We start from the raw sequence: 26,991 nt of genomic DNA on the forward strand, positions 1-26,991 counted from the left end.
TATTGGCAGCATGCATGGGTTGATCTGGTGGAGCTTATGTGCTGTGGAATGTTTAAGATATAAATATAGGACGGCTCGTGCTGCTGTGGGTTCCAAAACACAAGCTATGCTGTGGCGAGCTTTTGATGGGGAATGCAAACGTGTGTGATCAGTTGTGTGCATTTGGGGGTATTGGAGGTTCACATGTATGTGTACTAAGATGTTTTATTCTATTGCTGGTAATCCATGTATATTAAAATGTTGTACTATGTTTTGCATGGAGAATGTGATGGGGGACTGAGAGAGGAGTGAGTGGGGTTGTTTTTGTGGAAAGTTGTTTGATAAGCAACCTTCATGATGGTTAGGCATTGAGATTTAGGAGTTGTATGGTAGTGGGTGTTCCCCTTTAAATGGATTGTATGCAATGACCAAGAAGTTTTGTAGGTGCTTTTGAATGGTTATATTTTCACTGCCTTCCTGAAAGACAGGTGATTTGGAATTAAGCATAAAAGGAGTGGGAGAATATTCCTGGGGTTCGTAACAAGGACATATTTGTTTTCCCTTTCTTTTCTTCTTGATGGGGAGTTTCTTTATGAAATGTGCATTGTCGGATCGGAGAAGGCTAGAGTGTTGATTTTCAGGTGCCTAGGCTAGTGGAACTCAGGACCACTACCATAGTAAACCCTGCTTTTGATGCATTTTGATTTCTGGGCAGAACATCGCCATGAGTGCGAGTCTGAGATGTTTTGGGATTGAGGTGTATGGGTCTGTCAGCAGGATTATTCAAGGGAGGTGTGAGATGTGCCAGGAGGCCCCAAAGCAGTGCATTGATGCTATTTAGGCAATAGAGATAAACAGTCATTAATTTCAGAATTTTCTGAGGGTCTGTCAAATGCCTACATATTAAGTGAAAGGTGTAAAGGTGTTATAAACATGATTGGACTACTTTAGTGACGTGAGGCTCCAGCGACACTTCACAGTCATTGTCCTGGACAGGTGAAGGCACAAGTCCATGATGTCTGGCAAGTGCAAGGCACACGAGAATCACTGTATTGCAAGGGATAGGTTTAAATAGGTCGTGAGGTTCCAAAGTTTGATCTAATGTAGGCAGCCGAGTAGGTTGTTGGGAGTCAGTGCGTTGTAACTAAAGGAATCTGAAGATTATCTGTACACCACTGGCACAGGCATAGCATGTTACACCAAATGACAGAATTAGAGAGAATAGAAGTGTCATGTATGTTTTGACAGAGGAGGTTATAAAGTCAAGCCTTAACTCATCAGACTGATGATCGATAAATTGACAAGGGGACAGTTTGTTTTTTGTTTATGGGGAGAGATGTGACCCAGGGTAGAGCATATCGGGTGATCCCCTTGTTGTTCATAGTGGTTCACTGAGTTGAATGCTAATTGGAAGTCCAGGAGGCTAAGAAATGTTCTGTCGTCGGAATTGTTTTGAAGTTTTAGATTGTCCAGAATGGAGACTATGGATAAATTATTTTTTTCACAACATGACATCCTATTGAAACCAGGTCATGGAGGGACTCTCATTGATGGAAAAGTTGATTGAATGCATGGCACAACAATAGTTTAACCTGGTGCAGAAATTTAGCATTTGGTCTGTAATCTGGTTGTTTCTTCAGATCCAGGATGGTTTTTGTTTTTTTAGGATACATTTGAATTATGTTTGTTTGAATTGCTTAGAGAATGGACCCTTATGTAAAGGGACAGCTCTCTGAAGAACATAGGCAAAACAGTTAATAACTGAAAAACACTAAGTTACAGCTCTAGGTGTGATCTTGTTGATTTGCTAGTTTTTACTAGACAGAGTAGGAAGCAAAGTGATTTAGGGCTGAAGCACATCTGAGAGTTTGGATTTTTGCTGTGTCAATTGCTGAGTGACGAAGTGAGTTCTTTTCAGTTAGGTTGGTCTGATAGGGTGAATCAGGTAAATACACTGCTGGAAAAGCAAGAATTCTTTGTGGTGAAAAGTGTTGCATTGATTGTCGGGGGGGGGAGGTAGTGCCCTTAGGTCCCAAACTTTCTGATCATTTATAAAATGGCACTGAAAGCATGAGTAGGAGTATCAAACTTGAGAGTTTTCAGGTTGGGGTTGCCGAGTCTGAGAATGAGAATATGGATGTCTATTTTTCAAGTTCCATCCCTCAAATTTTTATGCTGTTTGCTCACTCCGGAAACAATAACCTACCAGTAATCAAAATCAGGTTTGACTGCTAATCTGACAGCAACTTCCCACTGGCTGTTTTTGACACCTTCTCCCCAGTCACAATAACGCAAATAGAGGATCTTGTACAGACCACCAAATCCGGCTCACCGGATGAACCGTGCCTTCCCTCAGTGCTTAAGCCCATCTCAAATACCATAGCCTCTAAACTTACTGATATTTTTATTTCCATGTTTATCTCAAGTATCTTCCCTGTTTCTGGGAAAAGGGCGTCCATTCTCCCACTCTTAAAAAAACCTAATCTTGACCCGGAAGATCCAGCTATTTATCGGCCCATCTCCAGACTCCCTTTCCCTTCAAAATAATCGAAAACACTATGAACACCCAGATGAATCAGTTCATAAAAGAGAATACCTGTCTGAATCCCACTCAATTTGGGTTCAGATCAGAACACAGCACCGAGACAGCCCTCATTAAGGCCACTGATGAACTAAAATTTATCCTAGAAGAGGGAGGATCGGCCGCACTGATCCTGTTAGACCTATCGGTGGCCTTTGACACGGTGGACCATTCCATCTTGGTCCATCGTCTGGATCCGATCGGCATAAACAAACTGGTCTTAAAATTACTTACATCCTTCCTCTCTGATAGGGAAAATGTGGTCAAAGTAGAAACTTTCTCGTCTAAATCCTTTTTTTCCCTGTGGAGTTCCACAGGGTTCATCACTCAGTCCTACTCTTTTTAATATTTATGTAGCTTGACCGGACCCTCTTATTCAAGCTTTTGGCTTCTCACTCACCTCCTAAATGGACAACACACAAATTGTGCTTTCCTCCTCTAGTAACTCCAACAACACAAGCCATTGAATCCAGAATTGTAGGAGTCAAATCAATTCTTGGATGAGCAAGCATCGCCTTAAGCATAGTTCTGTGAAGACAGAGGTGATCCTACTTGAAAAGTCCTAACTTCTGGTCAGCATCCTGTTCGCCGACAGAAATGAGACTACTCTCCGCCCCCACCAACAAAGCCAAGAGTCTTGGGGTCATCCTGGATGATAAACTAAATCTTGGTAAGCTAATCAATGCAGTTATTTCATCCTCTTACAACCCCCTTAGAATCCTTAGGAAAATATAAAATGTTCTCCCCATTAGTGCCAGGAAGACAGTTATTCCCACCTTAATACTCTCGAAAACACTCTACTGTAATGGCCTATACAACTGCCTGCAGGTCCAATGTGTGAACAAACTTCAAGTTCTGCAGAACTCAGCCACAAGATTACTACTAGGACTGCCCAGGCATCACTCTGTCTCTCTTGCCATAAAAGATATTCACTTGCTAAAAGTAAAGAATAGGATTAAATTCATATCTCTTTGTCTTACTTATAAGGCCCTCCATGACTCTAGACCACTGTTTTTGAAAAAAGCTTTTTCATGGTACACCCCCGCCAGAAATCTAAGATCACTGAGATGCTTCAAAATAAACACCGTTAGATATTAAAATAAGATCCAAATCGGGGAGGGGGCTGGTGGGGGGTGGGGGTTGATGGAGGGGAGTAGCTTCCTGGCAGGAGCAACCAAACAATGCAATCTCCTCCCTTTGTACATCATATCAGCCCCCTCCCTTCTACAATTCAGAAAATCCCTAAAAACCTGGCTTTTTAATCAGTAGCTTTGTCCTTCTGCACTTGCTCTGCACTCTGACTAGCGTCAAGACACCTCCGGGTATATGTTGCGCTTTTCAAGTTTTTTTTTAACATATCATAACATATATTGCCATGTGCATTCTGTTGTGTTTTAAAGATTGACATTGCAAAGGGACTAGTTAGCCACATGTGGCAAGTATTTTGGGTGCTCCAAGAAGGAGGCCTGAGGGTATATCCAGTGTGTTCTGATGAGCACGTAAGTCCTTCTGCCAACTTTCTTTTTTGCTCCAGGTAATACATGTGGGTGGTCACAGTGTATGCTGTTGGTTTGTTGCAGGAATAAAATCGGACGTTGAAATCTGCAAAGATGTTGACACACAAGGGTCAAAGAATTTATGGGTAGGGGAAAGTGGTCTGTAGATTAGAAGGAACAAAAGAGTAGTGACTAAACAGTGCAGACAGACAGACTCTTTTTGGAAAGGGTTTGACAGGCTTTTACTGGGTATGTTCTCTGTATATGATCCCTGCTCCTTTTGAGTGGCTCTGTTCTGGTGGACAAGTTCATAGGAGTCCATAAATGTCTGGTGAAGATGGGGGACACATTTCCCTGGAAGGCAAGTTTCTTTTGGGTTTCCCTCAGATTAGAAGGTGAAATATGTTGGTGTAGGATCTGTATAACCGAGCAAGTGTGTGCAAGCATGCAGACTGCTTACTGGTGGTCGCTGGATTGTGCCTTGGGAGGGAGGAGTCCAAAGGCCATGGCAGAAATAGTAGATCTGGGAGCTGTTGTGGGGTGCAGTGCTGTAAGGCAGATAGGAGTTAGAGGTTGATGGGCATGCCTGCGTGTCAACATAGTGTGGGTTTTGGATCTTGATGAGGGGGGGTAGGAGGAAATGGATTAGGTATGTTGTTGGCTTTCCGATGTAACTGATGTTGAAAATCTGTGAATACTGCCTGCAGATCTGGGTCTTTGAATGTGAATTTCAGGTTATCAAGCTCTTACAGAGGTTTCGTAACTGTGGGAATCGTGTGTGTTTCCTCGGATGGAAATTACTCGGGTAGTTGCTTTATAAAAAGAGTGTGGCTTATACTCTTAGACACTTATAGCTTTGTTGTCTGAAGTGCAGTTTGGTTTGTGGCAGAGTGCTGAAGCTGAATTTGTGCAATTCTCTTGCCAGGAATACATTTGTAGTGCGAATGTTAGTTTACTGTACTCGCTAGAGAATGGTCTGCCAGTGAAACACAGCCACTCATACAATCTTCATACTCCTAGTGCACATTATGCTTATGACAACAATTTCATTTAAAGTTTAGAGCATTACATTTGGGCAATCTCTGTAATAATTGAGGCATCATTTATATTAATTGCCGGCCATAAAAACTGACAGAACAGTTGGCCTGATCACCAATATTTTAAAGCATTTGAAGACTTCCCACTTACGTGTTGAAACTGGATTTTTAATTTTTGGCTTTGTTCTGTCAACTCCAGAAATTCTCTCATTATGTCATCTTTTTCTTTCCGGGCTTGCTGGAGGTTGGCAGTGAGCTGTGTGATGATGCCGTCTCTCTGTTTGATTGCATTTTCAAACTCTTGCAACTAGGTAAAAAAAATAAAAAAGACTACAATATAATTCTGAGGTACAATGGTCTTCAGTATTCTAGGACAGGAGAAAAAGCAGTAACACAAGTTATTTTCCGTCATTTTCTGGTGAACAACGTGTACTTAACTTATTATATGGCTGGAATAAAACACACGGTTAACAATCTTGGTGTTTATATACAGAAAAAAGATGCAACATAAAAAGTCAAGTTCGAATTAAAAACAGAAATGCTATTGGAAAACGTGTGAAAACCACATAAGGAGAGTGAAGCGGTCATTGGAACCGCAGTGGAATCAACCGGCCAAGAAGACTTTCTTTAGCAGTTTACTTCCTGTTCATAGAAACAAATTATACATTTACCAAGTGGTTCTGAAACAAATACTGGAAATGCAAGAACATGATTTGAAAGTCAGGTTCTACATTGGAGAGAGAGAAAATGAAATGGTGGCCCTGTTAAATGTTAGAGAGCCTGCTCACAGCTGGTGTACAGAAACCAGACTCTACTTTTTAGGTGTTGCCTAGACAGTCCATGCACTGTCTAGGCAAGACTTTTTTTTTCCATACAGGAGGCTTACAGCCCAGCCCACCCACCCACAGCTTACGATTTCTTAGCTTCAGCATCGCTTTCAATTTAAATTTTTCCCGTTTGTCTTAGCGTACCTGTGCCATGTCCTCTCCTTCTGTTTGGCCCTCCACTGGAGCATGGCCCATGTACTTGTGTCCTTCCACTGCTCCCGTTTTTGGAACTACTTTTTTTTTTAGTTCAAGCACTCTATATGAGTGCTTATGTTTTCAGTCCCTCTCCCATATCCTCATCCATGTAGCTTCTATTCTCTCCCACCCCTCGCCCACATGTTGATCTTTTCCCTTCCATTTCCCGCCCAACACTGTTAGCAAATCAGCTCATCTATGCCAGTGAATAGGTCTGTCGGTGTGGCACATAATACGCATTGTACAGTACAGTGCGACTGTGATTTTGCGCGCCCTCCAAATAAACAGCACTGCAACATTATTTCCTGTCCCCCAGATATCATTAAAACATTGTTTGTTTTGCTTTCTTTAACTTTGTCTAAAATAAATTGCTCATCAGAGCAGTGCCTCTGTGAAACATGGACAAAACCCATAAGAGTGGCATCCCTAGAGAAATTAAGGACCCCGATGAAGTTGAACTGAGGATCGGACGTAGGCCTCTGACTGCATTCCTCTAAGCCAATGCACTCTACAACACTCAACACTACTCTTTACTACTGCACTGTATGCCACTGAAGAACAAGTTACTTACCTTTGGTAAGAGACAGAGGTTAGTCATAGATTCCTTACCTGAGAATTTCCCCCAGGCGTCAGACTGGATCCGGAGAATTATTTCTTAGCAGTACCCCTGCACGTCGGTAGGTGGCGTCGGTCGACCCCGTGTCCGTTGTCAGCGTCGTGGACGCCGGATGACATTGTGGTGCCTACTTAGATGCCGTCCGTGTCGCGGATGTCAGTTCTGACACAACTTTGCACGTCGAAAGCGCAAAGCCATGAAAGACACTGACCACTGGTGCGCCCCAACTAGGGCCCTGTAAGGGAGTCCCTATCTCTAGAAGTCAATTCACAGAGTGGGGAGGATGGATTGTGCGGGTAAGGAGTCTATAACTAACTTATGTCTCTTACAGATACATCATTACCAAAGGTTAGTAACTTTTTCATCTGAAAGAAACAGTTAGTTATAGATTCCTTACCTTAGAATAGATACCCCAGCAATACCAACCCCGGAGGAGGGTCTGCAAACCAAGTTCACACCAGAAAGCCCTGGAGGACAGAACGGGCAATATCGCCGTCCCTACCGACTTGGCTGTCCAAGCAGTAATGTTTGTTAAACGTGTGCATAGATGTCCACGTTGCCACCTGGCAGATGTCAAGGAGCGGGACTCCACGTGCCAATGCAGTAGGTGCTGCCATAGCCCTAGTGGAATGAGCATGCAGCCCCACTGGATGTTCCTTTTTCGCTAAATCGTAACAGATTTTAATGCAGAGGACAACCCATCAGGAGATGGTGCGCTTTTGGACAGTCCAACCATTCTTAGCACCCACACAGCCAACGAAGAGTTGATCATCCACCGGGAAATCTTTTGTGCGGTAAAGATAGAATGACAGCGCACGTTTTGGGTCCAAACGGTGGCGTCTCTCCTCCTCCTTGGAAGGGTATGGAGGTGGGAAAAAGGTGGGCAAGGTGATAGTTTGTCCTATGTGAAAAGGTGTAACTACTTTAGGAAGGAAAGAGGGTCTCGTCCTAAGCACCACTTTGTCCGGATGCACAGAAAAGAAAAGGGGCTTAGAAGAAAGAGCCTGAAGCTCACTCACCTTGCGAGCAGAGGTGATGGCGACAAGAAAGGCCGTCTTCAGAGTGAGGAGCCTAAGAGGACAGTTGGGAAGAGGCTCAAAAGGAGTGCACATAAGGTAAGTTAAGACAAGGTTCAAGTCCCACAGGGGCATTATGAAAGGAGACCGGAGGAAAGAGATGAACAATGCCCTTAAAGAATCAGTTTACAATAGGGGACTTGAATAACGAGGGCTGATCTGGTATCCGAAAGAAAGTAGAAATAGCTGCAAGATAGCCTTTTAGAGCGCCCAAAGAAGAGCCCTGCTGAGCCAAAGAAAGAATAAATAAAAGAATCTCTGAAAGAGGTGCAGAAAGGTGATCCACAACCTTTGCTGTGCACCATGTCACAAACTTATTCCATCGACAGGCGTATACCGTCTTAGTGGAGGGACGCCTGGCTGCCAAGATGACTTTACAGTCTTTGGGCGGAAAGTCAAAAGCTATCAACAGTCGCCACTCAATCTCCACGCAAGGAGGTGGAGGCTGGACAGGTTCAGGTGGAGGACAGTCCCCTGTTGCTGCGCCAGAAGATCCTCCCAAATGGGCAGTCTGATTGGAGGATCTATGGCCATGCTCAGGAACTCGGGGTACCAGACTCTCCGTGCCCAGTCTGGAGCCACAAGTAGGACTTGGGCTCGGTTGCACATGATCTTCAGCACTCAGGGCAGAATCGGTACAGGCAGAAAGGCGTACAGGAGGCCGCAGGTCCACTCGCAACGAAAAGCATCGCCAAGCAAATGCCGCCTTTGAAACTCTAACGTGTAAAACTGCTGACATTTTGCATTTTCTTTGGTGGTGAACAGATCTAACCAAGGCTCTCCCCACCGCTGAAAGAGGCCTTGCACCACCTCCGAGTGAAGATGCCATTCGTGATGTACCAGGAACCGACGGATGAGTTCGTCCGCCCTGGCGTTCAGAGAACCTGTCAGGTGTTGAACCACCATGTCCAAAGGTGAAGAGACCCTTGACATAGGGTCCATGATCCCGCCCCGTTTGTGCCGTACCACATGGCGGTAGTCTTGTCTGTGAACACCTGCACTATTTTCCCCTTGAGGGAGGGAAGGAATGCGTTCAGTGACAGGGGGATCACCCGGAGCTCCCACAGCTTCATATGGAGCCCCAACTCTGCCGGAGACCAGACTCCTGTGATCTCTGCCTCTCCCTGGTGGCCGCCCTATTCCAGGAGTGATGCATCTGTCCCCACTGTCAGTTCTGGTTGGGGGGGGCAGGGGAGAGGGATCTGCCTCTGACCCACTCCTGGACCATTAACCACCAATGCAGTTGTTGTGCAGTTCCCTCCAAGATCTGGACATAGTCGGAAAGATTCACCTGATGCTGCGCCCACTGGAACTTCAGGTCCCACTGCAGAGCCTGCATATGCCACCTGGCATGATCCACCAGCAGGAGGCCATGAGGCCTAGCAACCTCAGGGTCATTCTCACCGAAATCCGGGATAGAAGCTGAAACATCGGTATCAAGGCCTACATTTCCTGGACTTGCTGCTTGGGAGGATCGGCCTGAAACTGCACAGTGGCAAGAACAGCTCCGATGAAAGGGAGGGACTGCGAGGGAGTCAGTGTGACTTCGGCACATTTATAGTGAACGCCTAAAACAGCCAGTCGTCGAGATAGGGGAAGACTGGAATCCCCGATCTGCGCAGATGAGCTGCGACGAACGCCATCACTTTATTGAACACCCGAGAGGCATTAGTAAGGCCAAAGGGGAGCATGGTGACTGAAAATGCCTGCGTCCTGCCGTGAAACCTAGATAGCGTCTGTGGGATGGCAGGATATGGGAACAGGTGTCCTGCAAGTCCAACGCCACCGTCCAGTCTCCAGGTTCGAAAGCAGACAGGACCTGAGCCAACGTGAGCATTTTGAACTTCTCCTTTCGTAGGAAGTGATTGAGCGCCCTGTGGTCTAGGATAGGGTAGGACGCAGGCCCTTGTCCTTCTTGGGCACCAGAAAGTAGCAGGAATAGCAACCACAACCTACTTCTGGCGCAGGGACCCGTTCAATATTTCCCTTGGCCAAGAGAGCAGAAACTTCCTGGCGGAGAACTGCCAAATGATCCTCTGACATGCGATCGCAAGACTGTGGCATGGAGGGAGGGGCAGTCTCAAAGGGGAGGGATTAGGCCCTTCCGACTATTTGCAAAACCCATCCATCTGACGTGATGGATTATTGCCAGTGAGAGAGGTGATGGCGAATCCTGCCACCCACTGGCCATTGATGGCCCTGAATGGTCGGACTAGGAGGGTTTGGAGGCTGCTGCAGGGGGGTAAGGGTGGACTGGCCTGCCCGCTGTGTCCCGGACCTGCGAGATCGCTGGGTCCCATGTCCGCAGCTACGCAGAAGCTGGGCAGCTTGCATGAACCGGTGGCTAGACTGGGCCGGTCGTGATAGGGTGCCCCTTCTGTAGCCATGAAAAGGGAGAAAGGCAGACTGTGGTGGATGGGAAGACGCAGCGAGGCCCAAGGATCTAGCCGTAGCTCGAGAATCCTTAAAGCGCTCCAGCGCCGAGTCTGCTTTTTCACCAAAAAGGTGATGGCCATCGAAGGGCATGTCCAGCAGGGTTGACGGGACAGCTCCCAAAAAGCCAGACTTCCTCAACCAGGCGTAGTGCTCAAGGGCTACTGATGCGGCAATCGTTCTGCCCAATGCTTCGGTGATATCCAGTCCACAGCGAAGCGTGAATTTTGCGGAGTCTCTCCCATCTGCTTGGGAGAGAATGACCCTGGCCTCCTCCAGGCACTGAGGGAGCACTTGCATGACAGTATCCCAGATAGTATGGGAGTATAGGCCCAAGAGGTACGCGGTATTCACGGACCGCAGTGCTAAGCTGGAGGAAGAGAACTTCCGCCTCTCAAGATGATCCAGCTTCTTGGATTCCCTGTCTGGGGGAGCAGAAGGGAATATGCCCTTAGAAGAAGAGAATGGACCCTCAAGCTCTCAGGGGAAGGGTGTTGGGTGAGAAAAACTGGGTCACCAGGGGCCGGCCAGCGGGTAATCGTCCTTTACACAGGAGCCCCTGTGCTGGGCTTGGACCAGGTGCCCAGAAGGACATCAGTGAGGGCTTCGTTGAAGAACAGGGGGGGTTCAAAGGAGGTTGCCAAGGGCTGAAGCACCTCTGTCAGGAGATTAGTCCTGACCGCGACTAAAGGGAACTCTAGGCCCAAGTCCTCGGCTGCCCTTTGCACCACCACAGCGTAGGACGCTCCCTCCTCCTTATCCACGTTATGGGGAGAAAGCAGGCCAAGGTCTGGAGAAGTGTCAGACCAATTGCATCACCCAGGTCCTCTCTCCAGTCCGGCTCTTCAAGCTGGTCTGCTAAAGGGTCTGATAACCCCGGACAGTCCTCATCACCACCACCTGGGTGGGTAGGGAACACCAGGGATGAACAGGGAACAAAAGAACCCTCCGGTGTCGGATTTGACGTCGGTCGACGTCGATCCGGTTCCGGGTCCATCTCTGTGTTGAGGATGGCGATGGCGTCGTCCGGCAGCACGGCCGAAACCAGGAGCATCGTCGCCGGGATGGACGCCGCGAAGTCGAGTAAGATCGACCAACGTCTATGCAGATCCAGGCCTGGATCCATGGGGGCCCTCCGGAGCTGCTGGCATCGAACACCCAGGTCCCCCGACCGGCTCCGCGGGGCCCAAAGATGCACCTGCAGAGTCGGGCTGCCCAAAGATACGGTGGAGGGCTACGTGAAATGTATGAAGTTGGGCAGGGGACGCCCCGGCTCCTGGAAATGGGGGAGGCGCGGAGTCATCCCTGAAGGAGGCACAGGAGACGGAACCTTAGAGCGGCGACGCTCCAGATCCCGCGTTGTGTCAGCTGACTTACGGGGAGAAGGCGAAGAGCGCCGGTGCTTCTTTGCCTTTTTCTTGTGCTTAGACTTACCCACAGACTTCAAAGACTTTGAGTGGGACAAGGTGTGGGGGCTCTACGAGCAGTCTCGAGACCTTCTGCTTGAACATAACCCGGAGCAACGTGCAGCCGACCGCCGGGCATCCAAACGTTTTCGGGACTGCTCCCGCAAAGACTTAGGATTCATGGCCCGGCAGTCAGAGATTGACCTTGGGTTGTGGTCGCGCTCCAGACACCAAAGGCACACGAGATGCGGGCCCGTCAACAACATCAGCCTGTGACAGGCCCCGCAAGGCTTGAAGATGGTCCGACAATGGGACATCCATCCCACACCAGGAGTCGAAGACTCAAAAAGAAGCCAACAAAACGTTGAAAAAAGCGTAGTCAAAAAGTGCCTAAAAGGATAGCTCTCCCTGGATTTGCGCTAGGCTGGTGCGGAAAAAGAAAGAACTGACGTCAGAGCGCAGGGGTGGCGTCTAAGTAGGCACTGCGACGTCATCCGGGCAACCACGATGCCGATGACTGACGCATAGTCGACCAACGCCACCTACCGTTGCACAGGGGTACTGTTAAGAAACCAATTCTCTGGATCCAGTCTAACACCAGGGGGAAATTCTAAGGTAAGGAATCTATAATTAACTGTCTCTTTCAGATTCATGAGCAAATGTGCCCTAGAAGTCAACATCGCAGACTCCTCAATCTGGGCACCACTATCATGCAGATTCCTTAAAAGATAGAAAGTACCCACAGTGTTTGGTATCGGAAGCAGGATAATTGGAGATAAGATTTCTTATCTTTCAAGAGAGAATTTTTGTCCTGATCTGGATTATGTCTTTACTTCCCAAAAGTAAATAATTTGAATTATTTGCAGTGGTTTGTAGAGTGTGTGGAAAATTGAGATTCTCATGTTTTTCTTGTATTCGAGTTAATGATTTGGTATTTGTCATTGGGTTTGCCATGTTATTTTGATAAGCAGGGGTTGAATTGCATATGCATTGATGAAGCTGTTGGATTTTCCATGTTCACAATTGTTTAAGGTAATCGGATTCAGCATAGTCCATGATCGAGATATATTTTTGCACTTGTTTGCAGGATAGTATGTTTTGCGAGAGGTCACACACAAGGATATTTTGATTTCTGTATTATTAAGAATCTTTGAATTTTTGGGTTGAGTGTGTTTAACTTAGAATCGTGTTTCTTTTGTCTTCCGTACACCAGAGTAAATATGCTAATCAGGGCTGGACTACTGCTGAACAGGAATCTGCATTAGTGTGAATTTGTGATTGGCAGGAATAATTGGTGCTGTATTGAAAAAGCCTACATTTTCTAATGTATCTGTTACGGAAGGTGAGAGGATTCCTCCTGAAGGTTCTCCCACATTTAAAAGGATGACAGACATCATGTTTCGTACATGCGCATGGTTAAAAGACTGCAATGAGTTCACTTCTAGGGACAAGGACATGCAATTTCCTTTAGAAGGTACCTATTAATACTATAAAGCTTGATTTTCTAAGACTGGCAACCTAGACAACTTGAAGCATTAAATGAATGGGATCATGTGGCCATAGAAAAGGGGAGAAAGAAAAGGAAAAAGCAGGTTAGCAATATGATGAGTTAGTAGTTAGAATCCAACCAGAACATGCAACAAAAGCTGCGAAGATAAGTTACAATTCAGAGGATGAGAGTATTTCCTGTTATAGTTAAGGAATCAGATAAAGGGAAAATTGAAATAAAAAATGTGGATCCTAAAAACGCAGATTTGAAAAAGAGACTCCAATGAGGATAATTTCTTACTGACCTTTTAGATTCTAGGCCTCTTCTTTACACAGATGATGCACAGAGACAACCGGTACCCGATATGGGTGAATAATAGCACTCAGTATTGCAGGTGCTCTGACTGAGAGTCCATTGCCAGCTTTACCTGGTCCTAGTGGAATTATTATTACTTTTGATACAGTAGTCTCTGTTATTGAAACTGTTGCTCCGTCACCACCAGACAAAAGGGAAATTAATATTGCTAATTTCACAATTGAATTTAGGGAAATGTTGCATGGTACAATTGACAAAAAAAGACTGATTGTATACAAGTCAGATAAGTGAAGGAATCTAACTAAATAAAAAGTGAAGTGTGCACATGAAGCATGAAGATTTAGCAGAAGAGTCTGACCGTGATTAATACAACATAATGAGTTTGCGTACAAACTATAGAATGGACTTGAGTGAGGCAGAAATAGAAAAGGTCTCTACTGACTCTGGGAGCTCACATAAAGGAATTAATAGATTTCATAAAAGATTGGAGTGACTGGAGAAAGCAAAATGACAAGTGGAAGAAATAAACTAGCTCTAAAAAGAAAGATTGAAAAAGAAAAGAAAGTGAGTGTGATCATGAGTGAGCCTGAAATGGAATCTGCTTTAACAGAATTTCCTTTGCGAGAGGTGCATGGAGGGAATTAAGTGCACTTTCCTTGGTCTAAACTGGACGGACAAGTCACTTACCTTCGATAACGCCTTATCTGGTAGTGACATGATCTAGCTGCAGATTTCTTACCTTTGAACTTCTAGGCATCCGGCTGGATCCAGAAGATTTTTATTACTAGTACCCCTGCGTGCCGGTAGGCGGCATCGGTCGACTCCGTGTGACATCACCGGCATCCAGATTATCATGACATCAGCATTGGCAATATAACCGCCACTGCTCTGGCGCGCCGACGTCAGTACTTTTCACAACTTTCCATGCCGGAAGCATGGAGCCATAAAGTAAATGACAATGGTGTGATAAAAAAGACCGCTAGGGCCCTGAAGCGGAACATCCCTGACACTAAAAACAATTCCACAGTGTGGGGAGGATGATTGGGTCAGTAAAGGAATCTGCAGCTAGATCATGTCTCTACCAGATATGGCATTAGCGAACGTAAGTAACCTGTCCATCTGATAGAGACATCTAGGTTGTGATTAGAACATCAAGCAGAAGATAGCGGCCAAAAAGGCAATCCCTGCGAACCTGAGAATCCAGGAAATAGTGTCTGGTCTGGCAAACGTGTGCAGAGATGCCCATGTGGCCACTTGGAAAATATCAGCAAGTGGAACCTAAAGCTGGAGGGCTGTGGTAGCTGCCATTGTCCTGGTGGAATGGGCCCTAAGGCCATCAGGAGGCTGCTTCTTTGCCAAGACGTAACAAATCTTTATACAGAGGATAACCCAGCGTGATATGGTCCTCTTTTGGACAGCACACCCCTTCTTTGCTCCTCCGTACCCTATAAAGAGTTGGTCATCCACCAAGAACTCTTTAGCGCTATCAAGGACAAAGAAAAATGCTCTTTTTAGGTCCAGACTGTGGAGAAACTCCTCTTCTTTGAAAGGGTACAGAGGTGCATAGAAAGTAGGCAGAGTAAAGGACTGTCCCAGATGGAAAGGAGTTACAACCTTGGCCAAAAAATATTCTTTACTTCTTAGAACCACTTTGTCCGGAAAGTCTGTCAGGTAAGGAGGCTGTGATCACAGTGCATGCAGTTCGCTCACCATTCTGGCAGAGGTAATTGACACTAAAAAGCTTGTTTTGATACTGAGAAACCGCAGAGGGCAGTTGTGCAGCAGTTCAAACGGTGTACACATCAAAAAAGTAAGGACCAAAATGAGGTCCCACTGTGGCATAAGAAAAGGAGATGGGGGAAACAAGTGGATTAACCCCTTCAAAAGCCTTTGCACCAGAGGGGACTTAAAAAGTGAAGGCTGATCTGGTAGCTGAGGAAAAGATGAGAGAGCTGAAAGGTAGCCCTTCAGAGGGCCCAAATAAGAGCCCTGCTGGGCCAAGGAAAGGATAAACAGGAGAACATCAGACGGAGAGGCAGATACGGGGTCAATAGACCTTTCTGTAAAATATTTACAAACTGTGTTCCATCGGCAGGTGTATACCGACTTCATGAAGTAACACTAGGCTGCCACAATAACTTCGCAGAAATCGGGAGGAAGATCAAAAGCTGCAACTGCTCAATCTCAATGCGAGGAGGCGGAGAGTGGACAGGTTCAGGCAGAGAACCCGCCCCTGCTGCTACGACAGAAGATCCTCCCAAAGCGGTAGCCTCATTGGAGGATTGATGCTCATAGCCTGAAGCTCGGGATGCAAAACACTATGTGCTCATTCAGGAGCCACAGGAACGACTTCTGCCCGGTCACTCCTGATATTCTTGAGCACTGTGAGCAGGACTGGTATTGGTGGAAAGGCATACAGCAGGCCTTAGCTCCACTCGAAACAAAAAGCTTCGCTGAGCGAGAGCCACTTTGGAAACTCCAATGTGCAAAACTGCTGACATTGCGCGTTCTCTTCGGAGGCGAACAGATATAACCAAGGCTCACCCCACCTCTGAAAGAGACCTCGTACCACATCTGGACAGAGACACCACTCCTGAGCCGTAAGGCACCTTCGATTGAATTTGTCTGCTCTGGCTCAGATGTTGAACCACCAGGGAAATGCCCGGTTGTTCCAGCCAAGTCCAGAGACACAGGGCCTCTTGACAGAGTCCACGAGCCCACACCATCCTGTTTGTTGCAATACCACATGGAGGTTGTGTTGTCCGTCAACACTTGAACAAGCCTTTCAGTAGCAATTGGATCGCCACAAGTTGATATGGACCTTGGCTTCTGCCGAAGACCAGAGTCCTCTGATATCCACCTCCCCCAGATGGCCGCCCCATCCCAGAACAGACGCATCCGTCACTGCTATGATATCGGGGTGAGGAAGGAAGAGGGATCTGCCTTTCACCCAATCGCTGTTTGTCAGCCACCTCTGCAGGTCTTTCTCAGTGCTCTCCGATATCTGAACCGGACCGGTGAGATTTCCTCAATTCTACGCCCACTGGAACTTCAGGCCCCACTGCAGGCCCCACATGAGCTATCTTTCGTGGTCCATCAGCAGGATGCAGGAGGCCATGAGGCCCAACAGCCTCAGAGACACTCACTAACATCCAGGATAGAGGCTGAAATATCGGTATCATAGCCTGAATATCCTGAACTCGCCGATCGGAAGGATAGGCCCGAAACTGGACAGTGTCCAGAACTGCTCCAATGAAAGAGAGTGTCTGGGAGGGAATCAGGTGTGACTTCTGCACGTTGATAGTGAACCCCAGCAAATGCTGGAGGTTCGCCGTAGTCTGGAGGTGGGAGACGACTGCTTGGGACGAGCCAGTCTTCAACAACCAGTCATCGAGATAGGGGAAGATTGGAACCCCTGATCTTCGCATATTGGCTGCGACCACCGCCATCACCTTTGTGAACACCCGAGTGGCACTGGTGAGGCCGAAAGGCAGCATGGCAAACTGAAAGTGCTCATGGGCCACAGTAAACCTCAAGTAGCGACGAGGGGCCAGCAGGACGGGGATATGAAAATAGGCATCCTGCAAGTCAAGCGCTACCATCCAGCCTCCTGGGTCCAGGGCAGACAGGGCCTGAGCTAGGGTGAGCATCTTCAACTTCTTTTTGAGGAAGTAGTTGAGGGCTCTGAGATCGAATATAAGACAAAGTCCTCCGTCCTTCTTGAGGACCAGAAAATAGCAGGAGTAACAACCACAGCCTATTTCTGGCCCGGACACCCACTCTATAGTTGCCTTGGCCAAGAGAGTTTTGACTTCCTCGCGGAGTAAGGAAAGGTGATCCTCTGTCCTATACTGGAGGCATGGATGGTGGGGTAGTCTCGAAAGGGAGGGATTAGCCCCTTCGGACTATTTGCAACACGCACCTGTCGGAGGTGATGTCTTGTCAGTGGTGGAGGTGATAGAGTGTTCTGCCACAAACTGGCCATGAATGATCCTGGGGGATTGGACTAGGAGGGTTTTGCGGTGGAGAAGGGGATCGTGGCTTGGCTTGACTTCTGGCCTCCCGACCCTCAGTGTCGGGGTGAGCCGCGTCCACAGCCCGCAGAGGTTGCTGAACTTGCAGGGCCCTCTGGCAGGAATAGGGTTGGCGCAGTTGGTAGCCCCTTCCTTAGCCACGAAAGGAGCAAAAAGCAGTCATGGCCGGGATGTTGTGGTGAGGCCCAGGGACTTGGCCGTAGCCCGCTAGTCCTTAAAACGCTCAAGTGCGACATCTGCTTTATCTCCGAAGAGAAAGGAGCCATCAAAGGACATGTCCATATGATTAGCCCAGACAGAGAGTTTTAACAACTGTCCTGCCAGTGTCAATCGCTCTGGGATTATATGATTTTTAAAGGGTGTTATCCGTATGGGAAAGTATTGGTGTAGATATTCCCGGAGTGCCATTATCCAAGAGCTGGAGTCAATGTGTTTTGAACCCCTTCTTGCTAGGGAATTCTCTTGAGGACCTGGACTTGGTCTTGGCAACTAAAAAATTAAATAATAAATGTGTGTTTTAAATTACGAGGGGCCTGTTTCACATATCAGACTCATTTCTGAAATTTACAATGCTATTTTTGTCTGCCCGGTGTTTATGTACAAAATAAGGGACTGGTCATATTAACTCGAAGACGTTTTACTGTAATTTAAAATGTTATACACGTTTAATGTGTCACTGTATCGTTTTTCACTGTGTTGTATTATAATTTGTCTGTATATGAATGCTTTATAGTGTTGATCATACACAATTGAAAATAAGTGTTGCCCGAGAAGATGACATGAAACCAATTGTATAATCTGGTTTTCTCTATAAAAGTTCAAAAGAAAAGTGAAATAAATCACTACGGGCTTTGGAATTCAAGTCTAAGATTCAGTTTCATTAACTTGCCACAAACGATCTACCTGTAGCTTGAGTGCTGCATGATAAATAAAATGCCATATAACCCAGGGTTTCAACAGAATCCATTGATTCGGGCCAATGATTTTCCCCAGTAGTCTTCAAAATGCACCAAATTTGCAATATCAGATTGGCGCCAGCTTGTGATTGCTTTGGGGTTCAGGGGTTAAAATGTAGCGATCGTATATACCCTACAGAGTACATCTATAAAAAGCATGCAGCACCATTATTTCTCTTTCCTCTTTGTGGAAGCTTGCTAGTTTTAGCCATTATGGTATAATCTTGGGAACATCAAACATGCAGAAGGTGATGGGAGGAATGAATGAAATAAAACCACTACCAATCATTCAGGGAAGTATTACATACCATCATTCTTTTGCTCTAACCATAGGCAAACCAGTTTTGCTCCTTCTCCAACGGGAGCAGTCCAGCTCAAACTGCCAAACCAGGTCCTCCCAGAACACAAGAAACCCAGGTCCTGTTTCACCCAGATTAGAACTAGTGGGTTAGGGTGGCTTGGTTCCAGTGGCAAAGTAAGCGAGGGACCAACGTCTAGGCATACCCTTGGCCACTTAGAGCATTACATCAAACATGCAAAGGATGATGGGTGGCTTGCAATAAGACAAAGCACTTGCAATTGCTCTGGGTAGCATACCAATCCATTGTTCTTCTGCCCACCATGCTGACTAAAATTAGATCTACCATTATGCAAATTAGCCTGTCCTTTCTCCAATAGGAAAGGCCCAGCATGAGCTGCCAGCCAGGTCTTCCCCAAACTGGGACACAAGCAACCTAAGATCGGTGTTGTCCTGATTGGAGCTTGTCAGTTGGGTGCAGCTTGGTTCCAGTACCACAGTGAGCAAGGGACCCACGAATGGGCATACCCTTGGCTACTGAGGGTGTTACATCAAACACACAAAAGGTGATTGGAAGAACGCTTGCAATACATATAACCACTGGCAATCACTCAGGGTAGCATTCTAACCCGTTGTTCTTTTCCCTCATCATGCCATCTCATATTAGAGCTAGAAATATGCAAATCAGTTCCTTAGTTCTTCTCCAATAGGAACAGTCTTAAGAACAGTCAGGTAGTGAGACTTTCAAGAATTATAGATGGTTTCAAAAAGCTCAGAAAATGGAAGTACTGTCTGTCTATCCCTTTTGCCATGCCATGCATCCTTGGGCACATACTTAGCAACTGAGAAAAGCACATACCCATGATGGTTCACTTTGCTTTCATGCCTCACATGAACACTGTTTAAAGATGCCATCGACCATTTGAGTCTTCTTTGAGGAGTTCTTTCTCTCTTACACCTCACCCAGAAAATCCACATCATACTCACACCTGATACCCCACATCCAGTATTGTAACAGCGTCAACTAATAAACATACATCTAAACTCAGCAGGTCTAAAACCATGGTGTCTGTCTCCGGTTTGGTCTGAATCACTACAACCACATCTCATTCGCACTATAGTCCCCATTGGTTCCAAATTTCACCCACAAAGCCCAAGATCTCTCAACTACAAATCACTATGAATTAGACTGCACCAATACAAGAATTGTGAAGACACGATTTTTCAAATGCTCAGATGATCCCAGCAAAACTGCCTCCACAAGCATCTAATACTTGAATATGGCTTCATATGATTCAGAAAACTGCTAAAAACATAGCAATTCAAAATAATATGATTATCCTTTTCTGCCGCTTCCACTTGCTCTGGCCGATACTGGCAGAATGCCTAAAACCAGCCACGCCACCTTATAAGGTCACCTTCTGACTTTTCCCTTCTAAGTCTTTCCCATCCACCTATCAATGTTATTAAATAATGTGATTTATGATTGTCACCTTAAATATGTAGACCCACCTCTAATCTTGTGCGTTGATCAAAACTGTGCTGAGGCTACCTTCGAATGCAGCACTTTGCAAAAACCTTAAATAAATAAAATACCATGACTAGTTGTATAATGCAAATAATCCCTGCAATACATGATAGATTCATCAAGAGGTTTACTATACCTAGCCTACAATAATTGATCTTGCTCACATCATGAGACAACCATCAGAGTATACACTATGGTTGTTTGTATAATGTGCATTTTTATACGTTGCTCCTTCTACTAGTAGGGGAGTCCTCAGAGCATGTAATGTGGCTAATTGCAAAATCCTAATTTCTATGGGTTACTGCTCTACCAATCTTGGTTGGAATATAAAGCATATTCTACAGCTTGTGCAACCTGCACCTCGAAAGGTATAACGCATCACTTGTGGCAACTCCTTTGGCATCATTGTTTATGGGCATAACTGTAGGTCACAAACGTCTAAACCGATGGTGGGTATCTACATTCAAAACTGTATTTGGTATCTACTTGGTATTTGCGAAGTCACTAGAGGTTACAAAGCAACTCCATCTTACATCTATGCATAGGCGCAGCAACACCGTTGGAGCAACATGGATTGAATAGTCTCTGCCATATACATGAAACCAAAACACTTCCCACGTATGCCACAATGAACACTCCAATTTCCTATCCTTCCATACAGCAACATAACATGAATGCTTAAGCATGCTATCTAGCTATTATTTTCATTCCAAATTCACAGACAAGAGCACCAAAAAGAAACACGATAAGAGCACAACTGTGGCCCGACTCATATCGTACACTACCCAAATGGGACATGTGACACAGATATATACGTTTCCATCGATAGCACTTCCACAGAACAGCATGTTAACCGTCAGCATGTGCTTCTACAGATGGACAGGGGTATGAAGCACTATATTTTCTCAATTACAATACAATGCCATGCACAACACCCATGACTTGAAGACACTTGGGATTTAAATACTTTTTAAGCAGTCAAGCAACTATCTGAATTATCTTTACCATCAAGCTGTAAGATGAGCAATTGGACATATCGCCCCCAGCGATAGGTCCCCAGTATTGGGACTGTTTCCCGACCCCAGTTCTCAGTTTACCCACTTCATTCGCCATGATTTCTGGTTACTCCCCAGATAGGCGGCAGGGGCATGCACATGCATCCCCAAGTAGTTATGCAAATGCCACTCACTGGCTAGTGAAAGGAGGCTCCCCTCTCTTGGGAATAGAACGCAACTGCGACCCAATTTCTACTCTACTATGGCACACACTGACTTTCAGTTCTTAACCCTAAACGTGCGGGGGATGCACACAGCCCGGAAGCGCTAGGCGATGTATGCGTACATCAAGAGGCGGCAGGCACAGATCATATCCCTTCAGGAGACCCACCTCACTGGGGAGGAACTGCACAAACTCCAGAAGAAGTGGCGGGGCACCTTCTGCGGCACGACCTACTTTCGCGAGAGGAGCGCTCATTTGGATCCGGCCCGGAGTGCCCTTTCGCGAAACCGGCAGACGAGTGGATCCTGAGGGCCGCTATGAGCTACTAGAAGGGTTGTTGGATGGGCTGCCCCTCCTTGTAGGCAGTGTATACGCCCCAAATGTAGATCAGGCACCGTTTTGGGGAACCCTGACAAGCGCGTTAGTGGGATACACACCGTCCCCGTGGATACTGGGAGGGGACTACAACTGCTCCCTGGACCTCACACTGGACAGATCCTACCCCCCTGCCGCGCGCTCCCCAACCCATGCACAATCAGCCGCATTCCGCGCCTGGGCTGGCCACTTGTCCCTGGTGGACGCATGGAGACACACACACCCGACCTCCAAAATATACTCACTTCACTCAATACCACATGACCTACAAGTCAGTCTGGACTGCTTTATGTGCACACAGTCTCTCATTCCCAGCATCAGGCACTCGGACTACCTGGGTAGGGTAATTTTGGATCATGACGCGCACACTTTCCAGCGCCGCCGATCCCCACGTGGCGCCTCCCCAGGGACTGCCTTCTGGACCCAGTGTTCAAACACGAACAGTCAGAAACCATTCAACACTACTTCGCTGAAAACACAGGCACTACCTCGACAAGGGCCCTAGAATGGGACGCTTTAAAAATAGTCCTAAGAGGAGCATGCATCAGGCAAATCACAGGAGTGAAGCAGACACTAGAAAGAGCAGTGCAGACCACAGAACAACAAGTAGCTAGGCTCTCTAACACGGCCGACCAACGGGAGCTCCCCCCAAACCAAATTCGAAGAGGCATGCGCTGATCTGCGCCGGTATAATTTCTGCACGTACACCACCAGAGTCCACAGCAAAAGTAACCGCACAGGCGACTTATTGGCCTGGCTCATCCGTCAAGACACGCACACACAACCTAACACTAGTATTCGAAACGCTGCGGGGTGGTAGTCTATGCGCAAGCTGGTATCTTAGATGCCTTCCATGACTACTATGCCATGCTCTATAGGGAGGCAATGCCGGACAGGGTGGAACACATTCAGAACATGTTGACATCACGTACCATAATCCAACTCACGGACGAGGAACATAAGACGTTAGATAACCCGATCACGCCAGCGGAAATCAAATCTGCAATACACCACCTGGCCAAAAACAAGGCTCAGGGTAAGGACGGGTTCCCGATGGAACTGTATTCCACGTTCTCCCAGCAGTTAGTCCCACGGCTTGACACAGTCTTTCGGGAGGTGCTAGAAGTGGGACTCCTCCCTCAATCGATGCGAGAATCGGTATTGGTGACATTCCCAAAGCCCGATCGAGATCCTCTGCTCCGAGCTTCCTATCGACCAATCACCCTCCTGACCACGGATTGTAAAATCCTGGGAAGGATCCTAGCATTCAGATTAACTGACATACTCCTCAGACTAGTGCACATAGATCAGAGTGGATTCGTCCCTGGAAGAAATACTTCCCAGAATATACGGCGACTGGGCCAGGACGGGGTACGGGGCAAGTTCCCGAGGGCGGCGTGCCTCGTGCTGGATCTGGAGAAGGCGTTCGACACCCTGGCATGGCAATACCTTTTCGACGTACTACGGAGGGTGGGCATGGGGTCCCAATTTACAGCGTACACCAGGCTTTTATACCCGCATCTCACCACAAGGGTCAGAATAGGACACTCTGTATCTTCTCCCATCCCGATCATGCGTGGCACCCCTCAGGGGTGCCCCCTGTCCCCAATCATATTTGCTCTTGCTATGGAGTCTCTGGCGGCTAGGCTGCGGGAGGTGGGCGAGTAATGGGGCATCCTCTGGGAGGTCGCACACATTGCATCTCCCTGTATGCGGATGATCTCCTTATATACGTTAGAGACATCACAGAGGACCTCACCACCCTCTGGGCCACACTCGCAGACTGCAAGAGAGCTGCGGGACTCCGGGTGAATTGGCAGAAATCCTCTCTCTACCCCCTGCATCCGAACACCCCGCATAGGGAGATACATATCGGAGACGCCGCGCTGGCATGGACGGGCGACGCCCCGCGGTACTTGGGCGTCAGACTCTATCATGAGCCCCGAGACCTCCTGGAGGGCAACCACTATCGGACCCTCCAGGGAATTAAAAGTCAAGTTGCTTTCTGGCGGACCCTACCCCTGGCCCCCATTGGGAGGGTAGCCTTATCTAAAATGATCATGGTACCCGGCTTCTATATTACTTCACCAATATTCCAGTTGTACCGCCACGGGCCTTCTTCCAGGAGCTCAATTCATTACTAATTTCCCTGATATGGGGGAGGGGCCGCAGCAGAGTGGCCCTTTCGGCCCTGCAGCTGCCCTGCAATCAGGGAGGGATGGGCGCCCCATCTTTTGAAGCCTATTTTCTGGCGGCGCAGCTGCAGTGGATATCGCGGTGGATGGCGCATCGCAACCTTGGGGAAACGGTGTCCCGGGACAGACAAGTGACGGTCCCGGAGCTGACCCGAATGCTCCCACCAGGCACCATGCCCGATCCAGCCCATCCGCTGCTGGTCAAGGCAGCCAGAGCCTGTACCATGCTGGTTCACCGCATGTCCAAGGGAGCACCATTGTATTCCCCATTACTACCGTTGGCTGGCCTCCCTAAGGGGCGTGGGTTCTACACCGCGGGAGAGCTTAGAATCTGGACTGAGATCCAACTCACGGAAACAAAGGCCCTGTTCTCCGACGGCCAATTGATCCCGTTCGCAGACCTAGTCGAAGAAACCGGGCTTCCAGCCGGCCAATTCCTGTTGCATAGGCAGCTGATAGACTGTGAGCGGACCTGGGACCTCGGGAACGGGGAACCCAATACTCACCCGGTACGGCACACACTATTACGCATGGGGGCGGGCAGGCACCACATCACATGGATCTACAAATCCATTATGGAACTCACACAGGTACCGCTAACCCGATTACGGCTCCGCTGGGAGGATGATTTCGGACGCGGCATTCATGATCGTGAATGGTGGATGGCCCTAGAACACCACAAAAAAGTGTCCCGCAATCAGAGGTTCAAAAACATCCAGTTCAACATATTACACCGAGCCTATCTCACACCGGCGCGGCTCAAACGCTTCTACCAAACATCCCACTTTGACTGCCCCCGATGTCACACCCCGGAAGCCACATTTGCTCATATGTTTTGGTCATGCCTAGTGATACAAACCCTCTGGACGACGGTGCACACCACTATGCAGACAGTCACACGTCTCACAGACTTCCATACATGGGAGGCATGTGCCCTAGGCATTTTTAAACGCAACAAACGGAAGAAAGTAGAGACCAAATTTGCCCTGCTAGCCGTGCAGTTAGCCAATCGCGGTGTGGCAATGCATTGGCGAGTGGCAGAGGGGCCACCAATAGCTGCATGGTGGGGGGTGGTGCAGAAGTGGGCTGCAGCCGAGGAAGATCTTATTCGGCAAGAAGAGGCCCGTGGTATACGGCGGCGACCTATCTCATTGAATGGGCGACATTCCTACAAGACTTTAGACAAGCGCACACAAATGACACAGAGCATGCGCAAAAACCCAGGCGACACCAGATTCACCTGCATCCCAGTCCGCGCACGCGTCCTGTCTTCCACCCCCCCTCATCCATGTGACGACAGCTCCACCCGGGTCATCCCCACGGAATCATAGCATTGCCCAAGAGAAGGTAAAGTGCACGATGCTAGCGTACTGATATGGGAACCCCTACACTGACCCATGCTTTCTGCGACCCCCGGCTCCTCCCCTCCCCCCGACCCCATAGTTCCCGAGTTACACACCCCCAAGTTTAGTTTGAACACTGGATTATCTATGAATGATACCCGACACAGGGGTTTTGGATCAGAGATAAGCATACAGGTCAGAGAACGGCGGTAATTCTACTACTAACTGCCGCCCGATGCCTTTAGGCACCTCCGGCGGGGAAGGTGGGAGGGATACCCCTCCTCCACCAACAAATCCACTATGTGACTGCTTAGTCCGCTACCCTTGTCATAAAGCTGATATTGGTAATTTGTGCTACCGAAATGATTAAGCCGATTACTGTATGACTTGTAACATGTTCAAATCCAATAAAAAGGTTTATAAAAAAAAAAAAAAAGCTGTAAGATGAGCAACACCTCTTGAACCATCAATTAACTTACCGATTCAATTAGGTCAGACATTACATTTAAAGAGGGGGTCATTGCCATAAAGTCATAGTAAAATATTCCTTTCCTATCAGTGAGACTCAAGTTAAAATCCTTTGGATTCAAGGCTTTTACATTTCATTGCTCCTATAGAGAACATCAAGAGTGAAAAGTAATGTTATTTCCTTTCTGTCTATATTATTGATGATAACTAGGAAAGAGGCTGAATTTGAACCGAGTCTTTTCACTCAAAACAATGGGATGTGGATATAAATTCATGCTACAGAAGATGCATGTGAAATCACAATAGCAAATTACTTTCATACAAAGAAGATTTGCAACAAGAAATCGAATAGAGCAGTAGTCGCTGCTTTCTGCTGTCTGGTAACGCCTCATAAAACCGTCTCTATATTAGAAATCTGTAAGAAAACAATGCCAGAACCCGAAGCTGAGACTTAGTTTTAAAACTGGTGAGTTTAGGGGGCTCATTTGCATGTCTCCTGCAGTCTGGTTTGAGCTGGATTTACTGCCCTCTGATTTCAAAAATACAAACACATGAAAAGCAGTACTTCTAATGGACTGTGCGCGAGACAAAGATAATGGGAAGGGAGACAGTAGAAAAGCACCTATGGATTAGAGTAAATGAGTTCCTACATAGGAGGAATATTTTCATACGTTCAGCTCCACTCAATGCTTAATTTCTGGGAACTCGCTACTACATAAAGAGGTTGTCCATGGAGTACATAGATTATGCTCCTCTACTGAAAGCTGAATATGAGGTTATCAAAATGTTGCATACAGTGCTTCTTGCGTGTGTATTGCCAATATTGATCGCAAAGAAAACTTATGAGTGAAATTTTATGGTGGTGAAATAGCACCACGTGTTAAACTAGATTATGTAGCATTTGCTCAGTAGTAAAAAAGAAGAAAGGACTCTTGGGCTTTGAGGTTGACGAATAAGAGGATATCGAGTACACCCAATTCAGTATTACAGACCGTTCACACTTGAAATACGGAACTCCGAGTTCACTAAAGGCACAACTGAGGTGATGGAAGGAGTAAGCAAGTCTTTAAGATAAACAGATCACTCCTCACGCTACACAGGTTGAAACAGAGGTTCACAGAAAGGC

At 47.1% G+C, this 26,991-nt stretch overlaps 1 protein-coding gene across 5 annotated transcripts in view; it reads right to left on the reverse strand.

The window, feature by feature from the left end:
- AKAP9 (A-kinase anchoring protein 9) overlaps positions 1-26,991 on the reverse strand; it is a 1,384,828-nt gene that overhangs the window by 1,158,061 nt on the left and 199,776 nt on the right. For all 5 annotated transcript variants that reach the window (XM_085631105.1, XM_085631108.1, XM_085631107.1 and 2 more), the window contains one exon: positions 5,245-5,400. In XM_085631105.1, the coding sequence (XP_085487231.1) occupies positions 5,245-5,400 (156 nt within the window). The remainder of the gene's footprint in view (positions 1-5,244; positions 5,401-26,991) is intronic.

The sequence above is a fragment of the Triturus cristatus genome, chromosome 10 (genome assembly GCF_964204655.1).
Source record: "Triturus cristatus chromosome 10, aTriCri1.1, whole genome shotgun sequence".
Classification (NCBI taxonomy): Eukaryota; Metazoa; Chordata; class Amphibia; order Caudata; family Salamandridae; genus Triturus; species Triturus cristatus.